The following is a 17,301-nucleotide window of genomic DNA, read 5'->3' on the forward strand; positions in this document are numbered from 1 at the left end:
GATGCAACAAATAGGAATCTTGATTCAGACTCCAAGTCATTATACTATGTACTTTCCCCACAGTAAAACATCTAGGACTTTTGTGTCCCCATTAACTGCTTTTGCTGTCTCTTTTGGGCTCTATCATTTTGCTGGGTCCTAAAATGTGTCTCCATGCCCCTACTTCTTTTAAAATGCTCTCTGCATTACCTAAAACCCTCCAAGTCAGGGCTTTTTTTTTTTTTTTTTTTTCCCCACTGACTGGGAAACAGTTGGCAAAGGAACAGGGTGAACCCAAAATCAAAGAAACAACTTAAAATTTTAACCTAAGATAATAATGCACTGGACAAGATTTTCATTTAAATGTTCACTATTCTATGTATTCTGGCTTAGTAAACTTCCCCAATTTATTATTTGAGGTATTTGTTCTTCTTATTTACCCACCCACCAATTACTGTTCCATTAAAACAATAAAAATCTATCACTTCTTCCAACATGTGCTACCAAATGACAATTCTTCCTAGTTAGTATCTTTGACAACATGGGTAAAACTAAGTCAGGATGAGACTTCAAAATGCTCTCAGCCTTCAAGTACTACTAAACACTAATTACTAACTACAGAGTTAAGTCTAAAAAGTGGTTTGGTTTGAGCTTGGCAAAAGTGTTAGGAGCAAATGAGAATGAAAACTTTCTGAAATGAAAAAGTAAGTTCAATTTTAAGTTCAATTTTGCTTACTACCCAGGACAATCACTTCCAAGCTCTCCTTCACATGCAGTGTTTTCAGTCTTGTTACTGTGAATGGGGGCTGGAGGGTTTCAACACCTAGCTTGGTTTTCAAAGTTAGAAACATAGGTTCCAGTACCAGCCCTATGATCCTGAACAAATCACTTATCCTTTTGAACTTGGTTTCCTTACATACAAACAGGGATAACACCTACACATCACAGGAAAAAAAGAATTAAACGTGCTTTGTGAACCTGAACCCTTGTTCCTCCAAGTATAGCTCCAGACCAGAAGCACTGGAATCACTTGAGAACTTATAAGAAATGCAGAATCTAAGGCCACATTCCACACCTACTTAATCAGAATATGCACTTTAACAAGATCTCAAGGTAATTAACATGCACATTTACCTCTGAGAAGCACTGCTGTAAAGCATACTATAGATGTTAGGTATCTTCACCATAAAAATTAGCCCATTGGGAGCTCTTCCTTCTGAGGAAGTCCTATGATCTGGTAACTCATTAACAATATGACATCAGCAACACTGACATCATCTTCCTCAGCAGCTACCATTTCCCTGAAAAACTACTGAATATGGATTCTGGCGTAGGTTTTACCACTAATTTGTAACATAATCTTAGGCAAATCACTTCAATACTCAAGGTCTTTCTTCTTACAAGTAAAATGAAAGCATCAGACCACTAGTTCCCAATCTGAGGTCCCTGGACCCACTGAGGTCTGAAAAAGTAGTAATGAAGGGAGGCAACATAGTATGGTATTAAGAGCATATCTTTGGAATCAAAAGGCTCCTGGGTCACTTAGGCTCTGCCACTTAATAGTGTGTGACCGAGGGGGACACGTGGGTGGCTCAGTCAGCTGAGTATCCAACTTTGGCTCAGGTCATGATCTCACGACTTTTGAGTTCAAGCCCCGCACTGGGCTCTGTGCTGACAGCTCGAGGCCTGGAGCCTGCTTCAGATTCTGTGTCTCCCTCTCTCTCTGTCCCTCCCCTGCTCATTCTCTGTCTATCTCTCAAAAATAAACAAACATTTAAAAAAAATAGTGTGTGACCGAGGGCAAGTTATGCAAGTTATTTAATCTTCCTAAACTGTAATGTCTTAACTGCAAATTAGGATTATAACAGTACCTACCTTAGAGATCAAGCAGTATACTATATGGTTACAACTAAGTGCTCTGCTGGGTAACTTTTTTAGGGTGATAGAAAATCTACGTCTTGACTGCAATGGTGGTTACATAGATATATACACCTGTCAAAATTTTTCAAACCATACACTTAAAATGGATGCATTTTAAGTAAATTATGCCTCAAAAAACTAATTTTTAAAAAATGCTTATTTTTGAGGGGGGGAGGGGCAGAGAAAGAGGGGAACAGAAGATCTGAAGTGGGCTCTGTGCTGACAGCAGAATCAGACACTTAACTGACTGGGCCACCCAGCCGCCCCACGAAAAGCTAATTTTAAAAGTAAAAAAGAAAAAGAGAGAAAGGAAGGAGAATGTGCTCTACAGTCAGATTGTGTGAGTTCAAATCCTGGCTCTGCCACTTGCAAAGTAAACAACTTTGTACAAAGTTATTTAACCCCTCTATGAGCCCTCAACTTCCACCTTTGTAAGACAACTAACAAGAATCTCACTTAAAAGAGCTATTATAAGGATTATAACAGGGATCCTAATGAGATCCTATACACATAGAGCTTTGCATCTATTAACTGTCTCATAATGTTCGCTATTGTTATTTCTACTATTTTCAATATTTCAAAAATCATATTTATCCACAACCAGGCTTTAGTGAAAATATTACGCTGTTTTATTTTGGACTAGAATTATATCAAGACATTACACACCTCACGTGGATCAATACAGTGTGGTAACAGTGACTAGAACTCCTCTGGCAGTTACGTGCACCTTTATTTAATTAAGATGGAGATAAAGTACATTAACAACTTACATATAAGTAATAATAAATTACAATTTAAGTAATAATAATAATAATAAATGCATGGGACCCAAGAAAGAAAATAATAAAAGGATTTCTTTCTAATGAACAGGTTTAAATAGCTGCTATGTCACCATATGATCCAGCAATTCCACTTTAGGGTCACAAAGAGATATTTGTACACCCATGTTCATGGCAGCACTATTGACAATAGCCAAGAGGTGGAAACAACCCATATGTCTATCAACAGAGGAATGGATAAGCAAAATGTAGTATATATACATAATGGAGTTTTATTCAGGCTTTAAAAAGAAGGAAATTCTAACTAATGCTACAACATGGATTGACCTACACAGACACTATGCTAAATAAAATAAGCCAGTCAAAAAAGACAAAGACAGCACTGTCTTTATATGAGACACCTAGAGTAGTCAAATTGACAGAGACAGAAAGTAGAAGAGTGGTCACCAGGGTCTGGGAGGAAGAAGGAATGGGCAGTTATTTAATGGGTACGGAGTTACAGTTTTGCAAAATGAAGAGTTCTAGCGATTCATTGCAAGACAACATGAAGATACTTAACACTACTAAGCTATACATGTTAAAATGGTAAATTTTATTCTATGTGCATTTTTGCACAATTAAACAAATTTAAATAAATAAATAAACTGTAGGGCAGTTCTTCCAGTATTAACACTGTAAAGCTTTTATACTTTAAGCTCTTAACGAGTAACTTCTCCTTGTATTCCAATGCACCACATATATACATCCATCACAGCACTGGAAACAATTTACTGGCAATCTTTGACTTGTACATATTAAATCTAAATCTTTTTGTACACTGAATTTGGCCCTTCACTTGGCCTCAGTCTTCAGCTGACTTACTACTTTGAGCTATGTGTGAAGCAGTGCTGCTTGCCTGTCAATAACCCTCAGGAAAATCACTGCCTTCCTTAGGTGACAGGAGTATCACCTCTACCAGCCCACAGAACTCCAGGACCAAAAGAAGTCTGAAGCACACTCACTTACTTGAGGCTACAATTCAGAGAAGATGGGTGGGAGGGGGCCTGGAAAAAGGAAAGGAAAAGAAAGGTAGCAATGAGCCACTAGCAGCTAGATGCCTTGAGTGGCATATGTGTATGGGAGACAGGCTGGTTGAAGCCTCTCTGGTCTTGTGCTATAGTGTCAAAGAAAAACCTCATCTAAGCAAATCCCATAATAATGTTATAAAAACTGAGGGTTGTCCTACTTTGCTTCTGTCCAATTCCTATGAATAGGATGGGGAGGGGGACAACAAAGCTACGAGAAGGATGGTATCTACCCAGATTGAATCATTCTAGCCCAAGGACAAAAGGGAGATGGCTGGATGGTCCTACCAGAAGTTACCACCCATTCTCCCCATTCATGAAAGTCTTACTAAGTTACCCCCTCAGACTGAGGTAACCTCTATAAAACCCATAATTAGAAATTATAATTTTTTTTGGCTTTCCAATAAACCCTCCTTCATAATACATCAATTTGGGACATTCTTCTTTCAAGTACATTTTGAGTAATGCGTTTCCCTTGAAAACAGAAAATGCCTAATAGTACTTACCTATTTATACCCCCACTGGCCTATCAGCCACCTTGAACAGGTGACTTTATATAGTTGCATATTCTATACACTATAGTTTATCTGGGTAATTCTCCTCTGAGACCATAATTAAAGGATTCCTTTCCACCTCCCTTTAGGTAACATTTCTTCCACGAAACTAACAGTGCTTGAAATTCCACTTCCCACAGAACTATGTGTTAGTAGAAAGAATTGTCAGACCCATATTTGAATACCATTTCTGCCACTTAATAGCTGTATGATGCTGAGCAGTTTACTTAACTTCCTGCATCAATAAAGTGGGAAGTCCACGTACCTACTCACTAGGAATGTTGTAAAGAATAGAAATGCACAGGAAATCTTCACTTTAAAGAGTTCTAATATGCACAAATTCCAGGTACACAGTTTAGTTAAATAATTCCAATTCCCCAACAACACAATTCAAATTTCAGGTACCACAGTACATTAACCGTGAGTGACTGAATATAGTGCAAACTTCACGACTAGGTGTTCAGTCCACGAATCACTATGTAAATAATAGAAGCACATCACAATCAGCACCTAACTCACTTGAAAAGTCACTTCTTTCAAAGTCTGTTGCTGGATTTGACAAAATGAGCTGCGAAGGAACAAAAATTAAGCTGATGGTAGACCTCTCATCAGCAACGATAAAAGCCAGGAGATAATGAATAGCATATTTAAAGTGCTGAGAGAAAATTAACTCTCTGCCTAAATTTCTTTTTTTTTTTTAATTTTTTTTTCTTAATGTTTATTTGTTCTGGAGAGAGAGAGTGTGAGCAGGGGAGGGGCAGAGAGAGAGAGAGAGAGAGAGAGAGAGAGAGAGAGAGAGAATGAATATCTGAAACAGGCTCCAGGCTCCCAGCTGTCAGCACAGAGCCCGACACGGGGATCGAACTCACAAGCCATGAGATCATGACCTGAGCCAAAGTCGGACACTTAACTACAGAGCCACCCAGGCACCCCAACTGCCTAAATATCTAACAATGGATAAGACATCAAAGCAAAAACTGTTGGTGATTATTCACTGCACATCTGTTAATCAGTTCATGTACAGACAGCAAGGCATGTAGCTGAGTTGCTTCCTTGTCTCTGGTGATGAATGTAGGTGATATTTTACAAACATGAATCATCAAAAGAGGGAAATGGCCAAAAATGATGAAAGTGTAGCAAAGAAACAAAAAGTGATAATGTTGGAAGTGAAATTCCAATCAAACATAAACGGAGTTATTGAAGAAACCGCCGACACTGACAATGTTGACTGCTGCCATTCCAGAGACTCTAGATATGCAGCCAGAGGAACTTAATGAAGACAAACTTACCCACATAAATGAAGAAAGTGGTTGTGAGAAAAGGATGATGTTTCAAATTATAGTATACTAAACATTAGTTTTACTATTTTTTCATTTCTCTATATATCTATAACCAACAATAAGAGAGTTTACAGTGCTTGACAAAAAAATTTAAAAGGTGACAAAACAATCATAACTTTTCCCATTGATTATTAAGACTACTTTGCCAGGTTTTAACTTGCAAGGTCCTTTGTGCTGTCCTACACAACTATAAAGAGTGAGGACTGCCTGTACCTATAACTTCTGGCATATCAAGGAACACATTATTTCACAACTAAAGAGAAAACCTCTACCTTTGCAATCTGCTCAAACAAAAAAGGAATTTGAAAAAAAAATGAAAAAAAAACAGAAAAGGAATTTGAAATGATCTTGGGTGATGTTAAGAAGAAAGATTTTCTGGTATTTCAGTGACTAAGAACTGCTGCCATATCTGAACATGCAATTCCCCAAACTCCTCTTTTTATTACTCAAAATACACACAGCCTAGTGCTGAAAGACGGGGTTCATGAATGATTATTCAATTTGTCCGTTGTGACAGTATTCTATTTCACCTGTCCTTACTTCTTGCATGCAGGGACAAAACAATGAGTGTGTGATAGTACAAGATATAGTAGCTTTATTTTTTTTATCTCATTTAATCTTTATTTATTTTTATTTTTTTATTTTTTTAATATGAAATTTATTGTCAAATTGGTTTCCATACAACACCCAAAGCTCATCCCAACAGGTGCCCTCCTCAATGCCCATCGCCCACCCTCCCCTCCCTCCCACCCCCCATCAAGCATCAGTTTATTCTCAGTTTTTAAGAGTCTCTTGTGGTTTGGCTCCCTCCCTCTCTCTCTTTTTTTTTTTTTTTTTTCCTTCCCCTCCCCTATGGTCTTCTGTAAAGTTTCTCAGGATCCACATAAGAGTGAAAACATATGGTATCTGTCTTTCTCTGTATGACTTAGCTTTAGAATCAGACCTCAACTTAAACACCATCTCTACATCACTTTTTGCAACCTTAGGTAAAGACTGAAAGAGAGAAGAGGAAGTGCTTAGCAAAGTGTGGTATACAGTAAGCACTTACATATGGCTATTATCATCATTATCTTTACTATTCCTATCATTAATGTAAATATCATAATAATGATATAATTGTATTTATTTTAAACACATCATTATTAACCAGCATATTCTTCAAAGATTAAATTCTCTTACTCCAAAAAATGATGGATACCCTCTGCTTCCTGGGTAAAAAGACTTGACCTCAACTTCCTCCAAATAATTTTCTCCCAAGGCACATGTGCAAAGGGCAGCCAACATTCACTTACTTTCTTCTTGCAACCCTTGATTCCTATGTCAAAACCCACCCTGCAGTCTTCTCAGTTTCCTCCTCTGAGGACATTAAGACCAAAAGCCATTTCCCATTTCTCACAGCTATCTGGCAGAACAGCTATCTTGCACCCTCATAGCTCACATGACTTAACTGTCAGTTTTCTCTTGATTCTAATCCCTGGTTCTAAACTAAGAGCCATTATTACTTATATCTACCCATAAATATGCAAAGGGCCTAAAGGTCAACTAAAGCCAACCCCTTTTCTTTACTAAATAATTTCTTATAAAACATTCATGTGAGTTAGTTCAGTAATGTCTGTTTCAACACTTCCAGTGACCTCCACCTCCAGGCAAGCCATTCCATGCTTATCTTCAGTTAAAAAGTTTCCTTAGGCTGAAGCAAAATCTCTCCCCTTACTGTTAGTTTCCATCCATATACTCTAATTCCACATTCTAGAGAAATTTAGAAAGTTTAACTGCTCTGTATGACAGCCCATCCAATGTTTGAAGACCATGGCAATGTCTTCATGTTGTTCTTCCATGTTACACGCTTCCGGTTCAGAAAGCATGATTTTAAGTCCCTTCCTCTCACGGACCTTCTCTGGACCAGGTATGGGCTTGCCAACATGATCTAACAACAAATTGGTAAAGCGCTTCCTTGCCAACATTTGGGCTGCCAAGTAATTATACTACAAGTGATCCCTCTGCCCATATTCTTCCATTATTATATAAAAATTATTACTTTAGTAGTTCAGGAAACGTGACTCTCGGCGCAAATCATGGTTTCAAAGGAATGGTTTAAAATCTTGAACACTAACAAGAGTTCGGGCTTCTTTTTTTATTGAGCAAACTACTGTGAAGAGAATCAAGTGGGATCAGCTGGCACGAAACTCTTGCCTCTTCCCTACAAAGCCAAACAAATGTCTGGGAAAAGGCGGTAGCAATGGGAAGGTTAGCTAAGAAGAGTTGCTTCATGCCCTGAGAAAGTGGGTCCAATTAAAAGGCGGCAGTAATAGCCAAAAAAAAAAATATATATATATATATATATATACATATATATATATACATATACGTATGTATATGTATATATATATATACATACATATATACATATGTATGTATATATATACATACATATATACATATATATATGTATACATATATACATATATATATATACATATACGTATGTATATGTATATATATATATACATATATATATATACACATACGTATGTATATACGTATGTGTATATATATATATACACATACGTATATACATACGTATATACGTATATGTATATGTATATATATGTACGTATATATATATACGTATATATATGTATATACGTATACGTACGTATATGCATACGTATATGTATATACGTATGCATATACGTACGTATACGTATATATATATATTCTCTATACTTTGCCAGAAACAGGTAGGTACCGGAAGAAGGATCAAACATTGTGCTCTCAAAATTTAACCCACGTAAAGTGCATAAAAGAAATGGCAGATTTTTCCTGTGCTCTCCTAACTTAGTGGAGTAAGAGCTGGGGAAATACACACACACACACGCACACACACACACACCTACCTACCTACCTACCTACCTACCTACCTACCTACCTAGGGGGCAATTGGTGCCTGTCAGGGGCAAGCAGTTGGAGAAGGATTTTTCCCCAAGTCCTCAGAAGGTGCAATCAGTGGAAGTAGTGTCCTCAAATGAACTCTAACCCTTAGGTAGTAGGAAAGGAAGCAGGCAGAGTGGCACAGGGACTTGGTCCCCTGTGCTCCTGTGAGCCCGACACCTTCCCTGGAGGTGACGAAGAGGTCCGAAGAAAACAGAGAAAGAGGAAGGAAAAGACCTGGGAGTTTCCACGTTTGGGGTGAGACTAAGGACCTGTTCCCTTCTCCTGTGCCCTTAAGGCCGAAGGTGGTGGCAGCAACAGTAGGAGCAGGTGTCCCAGGCCCTCATTCTAACCAGCAGAATCCTCCACTCTCCCCACCTCCTCTAGGGCCGCCCCAGCCTGCCCCACTGCTCCCGTCATAAAGGAATTCCCATCCCCAGTCCTGCCCCTCAGGCCTCCCCTCAGGTCCAGCGGGGGGCTCCCCACTTCTCTTCCGATCCCCAAACTCAACCCTCCCCAACCCGTTCGGACCCCGGCACGCCTCACCCGACACACTGGATTCCCCCATCCGCTCCCCTCCTCGGCAGAGCTCCCATTCCTGCCCCCAGGCCGGGGCTCCCCACTCCACCTCCCCAGCCAGGCCTGGTGCCTCCCTGGGCGGCCAGGTCCGCCCTCCGCTTTCCTCACGCGGCGTCTCCCCTCGGACCGGCGCCCTCCCTCCCTGCCTCCCGCCTCAGGCCCGGGCGCCCGCACTCACAGAACTCGGCGATGTACCAGGTCACCGCGTAGTTCTCCTCGCACCAGTCCAGCGTGGACGTCGTGGGGCCCCAGTAGCCCTCGCGGTCCGCGGCCGGAGCCATCGCGCACGCAGCCGCCGCCGCCGCCGCCGCCGCCGCCCAGGCGCTCCGCTGGCCGCGATCGGCTCGGCAAGCTCCCAGGCCGGCTCGGGCCCTGCTCTCGCGCCCACCGAACGCTCCGCCCACCCTCTCTCCCTTAGGGGAGGGGCCGGCTCCGTCAGCGGCAGTGCCCGGCGGGAGACCCCGCCCACCGGCGCCTCCAGGCCGCCCTCGCCAGGAGGCGCCCCGCCCACCCCGAGGCCACAGGGGTTCCCCTGGTTGGGGGGGGGGGGGGAGAGGGTTCCTTTTCCCAGGAAAGGGCTGTGATCAGGTCACCGGGACGACGGTTACCCAGGCTGCCTGTCCCGCCCAGACACGCCCCTGGCTGTAGGCTTGGGGTTTCTGATATCCCTGAGGCTGTTTTCTGTCTGGACGTGTCAGAGACTCTATCTCTTTGTACGTGTGTGTCTGTGTGTGTGGTTTGATTAAACTAAGGCGGGTTGGGTTGAAGCCATCGGCAAGCCCTGGCTTGATAAAACCTGTGCAGAGGCACAGCGTCTTTCTCAGCGTCTTCCTTTGACCGCAGGCCTCAAACGGAACCCAGAAACAGAACTCTCCCAGCCCCGGGGACTCCTAGGAAATAAACAGTGCTTTTCTGATAAAGATATAAGTAAGTGTCTCTTGGGAACAAAGGGAAAGGGCAACAACCCTGGAGCAAAAAAAAAAAAAAAAAAAAAAAAAAAAAGGCGGGGGCGGGGAGGTTGAGGGCGAGGGCATTCAGATCCTGTAAAAGAATTCAACTAAAGCAGAGCTTGCATGCCTCAGTTCAGGCTTCCAAACCCAGAGGTTTCTACTGTCTACCTATAATTGTGCCCTTACTCTCCAGGCAACCAACAGCCTCCGCTTCTTCCAGCCTCAAGACTGTAATACTCCACAGAGTTGCTGGAGGGGTCGTTTAAATGGTTTTGTTTGTTTGTTTTTTGGGTTTGTTTTGTTTTCTTGCAAAGAGAAAGAGCAAGTGCAAGCGTGGGAGGGGCAGAGGGAGAGGGAGAGAGAATCCCAAGCAGGCTCCATACTGTCACTGTAGAGCCAGACAAGGGGCTCTATCTCACAACCATGAGATCATGACCTGAGCCAAAATCAAGAGTCAGATGCTTAACCAGTGAACCACCCAGGTGCCCCTGGAGGGATCTTTAAAAAACAAATTACAGGGGCGCCTGGGTGGCGCAGTCGGTTAAGCGTCCGACTTCAGCCAGGTCACGATCTCGCGGTCCGTGAGTTCGAGCCCCGCGTCAGGCTCTGGGCTGATGGCTCAGAGCCTGGAGACTGTTTCCGATTCTGTGTCTCCCTCTCTCTCTGCCCCTCCCCCGTTCATGCTCTGTCTCTCTCTGTCCCAAAAATAAATAAACGTTGAAAAAAAAATTAAAAAAAAAAATTACAACTATCCCTGCCCCTTGTGTTCAGCTATACAAACTCTTCCTTAGCTGGGAGTGTACTGGGTCCATTCCATCTCAGCCTTTGCTCTGCTGTTCAGCTGGACTGTCTTCCACTCTTCTCTATTTGGCTCTCACTGGCCCTTTAAAATCTAGCTTCCTGGGGTAACTGGGTCAGTCAGTTAAGTATCTGACTCTTGATTTCAGCTCAGGTTGTGATACCAGGGTCATGGGTTCGAGCCCTGCATGGAGGGAGCATGGAGCCTCTCCTGTCTCTCTTCCCTACTCTCATTATCTCCCCCTCTCTCTCTCTCTAAAAAAAAAAAATTAAAATTAAATTAAATTAGCTTCCTGAAGCACTGCCTAATTTTCACCCCAAGAGCTCCCTTGCCCTTTGTCCACATCCTCCAGTGATACATCCTGATCAGAAATCTTGCTGTCCATTCTTTTTTTTTTCTTTACTTTTTTTTTAAGTTTATTTATTTTGAGAGAGAGAGAGTAAACAAGCAGGGGAGGGGCAGAGAGAGACAGGGAAAGAGAGAATCCCTAGCAGGGCCTACACTGTCAGCACAGGGGGCTTGATCCCACAAACTGTGAGATCGCGACCTGAGCTGAAAGCGAGAGTCAGGTGCTTAACCGACTGAGCCACCCAGGTGCCCCACTTGCTAGCCATTCTTTATGGTCCTACCACCCAGGACTCTGCCTGACCACGCAGTTTGAACTGAAGATTGTAGTTAAGGATGGCACAATTGGTATTTTCTAAAGGAACTAGTCGGATAAGGTATAATCAAAAGTAAAAGAGAAAATGGGGAAATGAGCCTATGGCCTCTCTGCAAAGTGACCGTAGCAGACAATAGATGCAAAATCTTTACTTGCAGGGTGCAGAACCTAGGAATAGAGGCAGTGTATTTTAATAGAAATAGCAGGATATCTGAAAATTCTCTTTTGAACAGCAGGCATGGAGCTTGGCCCTTGGCTGGGTGCTGGGAACACACGGAGGTAAATATAGGAAGAATCCAGGAGGGTAATCTACAGAGAAATAAAAGCCATTGAGGCCTGGGGAAACTTCTATTTCTAAGCATTTTTTCAATTTCAACCTCTAAAATTTCTGTTTTGTGTATGTTTTTAAATATGTATAAGAATCATGTGTATATAATGTATAAATGAATAAATATACAGATATTTGTATATTCAAAGTGAATATGCAGAAATACATACTCAAAAGTGATTTGCTGGAGTACCTGGCTGGCTCAGTTGGTAGAGCATGGGACTCTTAATCTTGGGATTGTGGGTTCAAGCCCCACTTTAGGTGTAGAGATTACTTAGCAATAAAATCTTTAAAACAGTGATTTGCTGATGAGATTACAACAAAAACAGGGGAGAGGCCACAAAAATAGAGTGTGATAATGTGATAATATTTTGCTAGGACTAAACCAAAAAGTAGGGTGTTGTGGGAACCCCTATGTAGAAAGAACCACTGACCCAGCCAAGTGACTCAAGGCAGGAGATGAAGCCTTGACTAAATCAATACCCTGCATATTTCATCACATTTTCATCAACAGTGGAAAACAAAACAAAACAAAACAAAACAAACAAACAAAAAACCTCTACTGTGACCGGGACAAAATTTAGGAGAGAAACATTTCCCTGACCAGGAAAGCACTGCGGTAATATCACTTTCAAAAAACAAAATGGATTTCACAGTTCCCTCAGCAACGTCTATCTCTCTGTCTAGCTGACAAGTTTTTCCCAAATGTAAAAGCAAATGCATGGAAATGTAGGGACCCTGAAAAGCCAAAACTGGCTTGAAAGAGATCAGAGTTGGAGGACTCACACCTCCCAATTTCAACACTGCAAAGCTATGCTAATCAAGGCAGTATAATACTGGCATAAGGAAAAACATGCAGATTACTGGAATAAGATGAAGATCCCAGAAATAAACCCCTTACATTTTTGGTCAGTTCATGTTCAACAAGGATGTCAAGACAATTCAACAGGGAAAGAATAGTCTTTTCAACAAATGGTGCTGGGGCTACTGGATATTCACACGCAAAAGGATATTAGACTCCTTCCTGCCACTGAATAAAATTAACTCAAAATGGATCATAGAGTTACATGTAAGAGTTAAAACTATAAATCTCTTAGTTTACATACAAGTAAATTTTTGTTACCTAAGGTTAGGTGGTGGATTCTTACATACAATCACAAAAGCAGGGGCGCCTGGGTGGGTTCGCCAGTTAAGCGTCAGACTCTTGGTTTCGGCTCAGGTCATGATCTTGTGATTTCGTGGGTCTGAGCCCGACGCTGGCAGCACAGAGCCTGCTTGGGATTCCCTCTCTCTCAGCTCCTCCCCTGCTCGCACTGACTCTGTCTCTCTCAAGATAAATAAACTTTAAAAAAAAATCACAAAAGCACAAGCAACAAAAGAAAAAATAGATAAATTGGACTTCATCAAAACTAAAAACTTTTGGTTGCAAGTAATACCATCAAGAAAGTGAAAAGACAGCCCCAAAATGGGAAGAAATATTTACAAACAATATATTGGATAAGAAACTTGTATTCAGAATATACAAAGAACTTTTACAACTCAATAAAAACACACACAAAACAAACACAATTAAAAATGGGCAAAGCAGATGAATAAACATTTCTCTAAGGAAGATAAACAAATGTCAATAATCAGAACAGAAAAGCTGTTCACGTTTGCCATTAGAGATACACAAATCAAAACCACAATGAGATGCCTGCCACTTCACGTATGCTAGGGTGACTATAATCAAAATGCAAAACAAGAACAAATAGGGGCGCCTGGGTGGCTCAGTTGGTTAAGCGGCCGACTTCGGCTCAGGTCACGATCTCGCGGTCCGTGAGTTCGAGCCCCGCGTCGGGCTCTGGGCTGACAGCTCGGAGCCTGGAGCCTGCTTCCGATTCTGTGTCTCCCTCTCTCTCTGCCCCTCCCCTGTTCATGCTCTGTCTCTCTCTGTCTCAAAAATAAATAAACGTTAAAAAAAAAAAAAACAAGAACAAATATTGTCGAAGATGCAGAGAAATTGGAACCCTCATGCATTGATGGTATGTAAAATGATACAAGCACTTTGGGAAACAGTTTGGCACTTCAGAATATTAAGCAGAGTTGCCATATGACCTAACAATTCTACTCTTAGCTATATGCCAAGAAATTTGAAAACATCCGTCCACAAAAACCTGTACAAGAATGCTCATAGCAGCTTTACTCGTAATAGCCAAAGAGTCGGAGCTGATGAATGGATTACTAAAATATAAGATATCCATGCCATGGAATATTACTGACAATAAGAAGGAATGAAATACTGATACATAATACAACATGAATGAACCTTGAAAACATTATACCTCATCAAAGAAGCCAAACCCGAAAGGGTACATATTGTATAATTCCATTTGCATAAAACATCCAGAGGAGGCAAACCTTTAGAGATAGAAAGTAAATTCGTGGTTGGCTGAAACAGGGAGTGGGAATAGGAAGTGACTTCTAATGGGTACAAGGTTTCTTTGGGAACGATGAAAGTGTTCTAAAATTAGAGCATGGTCTTGATTGTACAACTCTGAATATGCCAAAAATTAAAATATAATAGCATACTTTATTTTTCTTTAAAGATTTTTTTACCTTTTTAAGTAATCTTTACACCCAACGTGGGGCTCGAACTGACAACCCCCAAAATTGTATACTTTAATTTTTTTTAACTTTTTTTTTTTAACGTTTATTTATTTTTGAGACAGAGAGAGACAGAGCATGAATGGGGGAGGGTCAGAGAGAGAAGGAGACACAGAATCCGAAACAAGTTCCAGGCTCTGAGCGGTCAGCCCAGAGCCCGATGCGGGGCTTGAACTCACGGACTGCGAGATCATGACCTGAGCTGAAGTCGGACGCTTAACCGACTGAGCCACCCAGGCGCCCCTTTTTTTAATGTTTATTTACATTTTAGAGAGAGAGAGAGACAGAAAGTGTGTGTGAAAGGGCTCTGAGCCAGCCGCTTACATTCAAATCCTGACTCTGCTACTAACTACTTATACATATTTAGGCAAGTAACTTAACCTCTTTGTACTTTCATGTCGTTAACTATGAAATGGTGAAAGCATAATATCTACCGCATAGGCTTATTGTAAGATTTTTTTTTTGTAATTTTTTAAAACGTTTGTTTATTTTTGAGAGAGAGACAGAGCATGAGCAGGGGAGTGGCTGAGACAGAGGGAGACACAGAATCCGAAGCAGGCTCCAGGCTCTGAGCTGTCAGCACAGAGCCCAACATGGGGCGTGAACCCACAAACTGTGAGATCATGACCTGAGCTGAAGTCGGACGCTTATATGTGCCTATATATATATACTATATAGTATATATAGTGCCTATATATATATACTATATAGTATATATAGTATAGTATATATACTATATATATATACTATAGTGTATATAGTATATATAGTATATATATATACTATATGTATATATAGTATATACTATAGTATATACTATACTATATATATAGTATATATATAGTATATAGTTATATATGGCATATATATGACTATATACTATATATAGTATATATAGTGTATAGTATACTATATACTAGTATACTATACTAGTATATATAGTATAGTATATATACTATATATATATAGTATACTATAGTATATATAGTATATATACTATATATATACTATATATATATAGTATATACTATAGTATATAGTATACTATATACTAGTATACTATACTAGTATATAGTATACTATACTAGTATAGTATATATATATATAGTATAGACTATAGTATATATATATAGTATATACTATAGTATATACTATAGTATATAGTATATAGTATATAGTATATAGTATATAGTATATAGTATATAGTATATAGTATAATATATAGTATATACTATAGTATAGTATATAGTATATACTATAGTATATATATACTATATACTATAGTGTATATATATATACACTATATATACTATAGTATATATATATAGTATATATATACTATACTATATATATACTATATATACTATATATAGTATATATATATACAATATATATATACTATATATATACTATAGTATATATATATACAATATATATATACTATATATATACTATAGTATATATATATACTATATATAGTATACTATGTATACTATATATATATATAGTGTGTGTGTGTGGATTATATTTTTATTGTATAAATATTGTATATATATATAATATATATATAATGAATCATCTGAAATTTTATCACTCGGTAGTGATTATTTTGGGCCATTTTTTTCTGTGTATGTGTGCATGTGTGTGTTTTATTAAGACGTGCAGATGTATGTTTGTTTCTTTTTTAATTTTTTAATGTTTATTTATTTTCAAGAGAGCCCGACGCAGGGCTCAAACTCAGGAATGGCGAGATTCTGACCTAGGCTGAAGTCGAACGCCTAACTGACTGAGCCACCCAGGTACCCCCAAATGTATGTTTTATTAAAATAGAGTTTAAAAATACAAATCATTTTGGAGTTTCTTGTTTTCACTTATAATACATGACAAACATCAAACAATAAATGTGCATGTGCCTGCTGAGGCTTACTCTTCCAGAAACATCACTAGAATAATCTTGACTCTCAGTCTCAGACTTTAAGGCTCAACTGTCACGTCTGTAGCTGGACACCAGGCCCCACCCTTCAGGCAGAGTTAGTGCTTTCTTTTCCTCGCTCCCTAGCACCCTGTGCATTTCCCTCACTTGGCCTCATTGCCTGTTGACTAGCTTATACCCAGAAGGCAGCTATGAGTTCCTGGAGACAAAGGATCACCCATACGTATCTCTACGTTCCCAGTGCCCAGCATGTGAGCAAACCCACAGATATTTCTCAGGTTAAATAAGACACCCACTTTTATGAAGCAATCTGGCATAGTGGATAATAGTGTCAGCTCTGGAACATGGCAAACGTGTTTCCAGGTAGACTTTAGGGTTTGGGATTTTTTTGTAGGAGGCAGAGTGGGGAGAAGAGAGGAATCAGGAAAATTAGCCTGATCAGCTTGCTAATTAATGAGGAGGCTGTGGCAAATAATCTTGGGAAAAGACAGGACAGTCAGGTTAAATCGCAATACAGGTCCTGGGTGGTCCTCATACTCGTCTTTCCGAAAGGAATTCCAAGGGCTCTTGTTTCACGGAAAACAGAGAAGTGAGGTTTACCCAGTCAGCTCCTGAGCCCCAAACACACCACACCCTGGGAGGTAAGTCACCACACATATGAACCGAGTCACTGCCCTTGGGTAAGCCCTTCGAAATTTGCTACAAAATAAATTTCATGGGGTTGAGTATTAACTGAATAGCCCTACATTGACTGTTTTGTGTTAAGTGGTTATGGAAACATCAACAAACAAAAGTAACCTAAAGACACTTGCCCTGTGAACAGGAATTTCTCCTTTCA

The 17,301-nt window shown here is 40.1% G+C and overlaps 1 protein-coding gene across 3 annotated transcripts in view; it reads right to left on the reverse strand.

The window, feature by feature from the left end:
* Nucleotides 1-9,550, reverse strand: part of ACER3 (alkaline ceramidase 3) — a 168,832-nt gene extending 159,282 nt beyond the window's left edge. Inside the window, exon 1 of one of the 3 annotated variants that reach the window (XM_023239409.2) lies at nt 9,325-9,542. In XM_023239409.2, the coding sequence (XP_023095177.1) occupies nt 9,325-9,427 (103 nt within the window). In that variant the 5' untranslated portion in view covers nt 9,428-9,542. Of the gene's footprint in view, nt 1-9,324 lie in introns of all 3 variants that reach the window. The other 2 variants (XM_023239410.2, XM_045038703.1) reach the window with 2 other exon arrangements.
* Nucleotides 9,551-17,301: the final 7,751 nt, after the last annotated feature.

Source organism: Felis catus, chromosome D1, assembly GCF_018350175.1.
Source record: "Felis catus isolate Fca126 chromosome D1, F.catus_Fca126_mat1.0, whole genome shotgun sequence".
NCBI lineage: Eukaryota > Metazoa > Chordata > Mammalia > Carnivora > Felidae > Felis > Felis catus.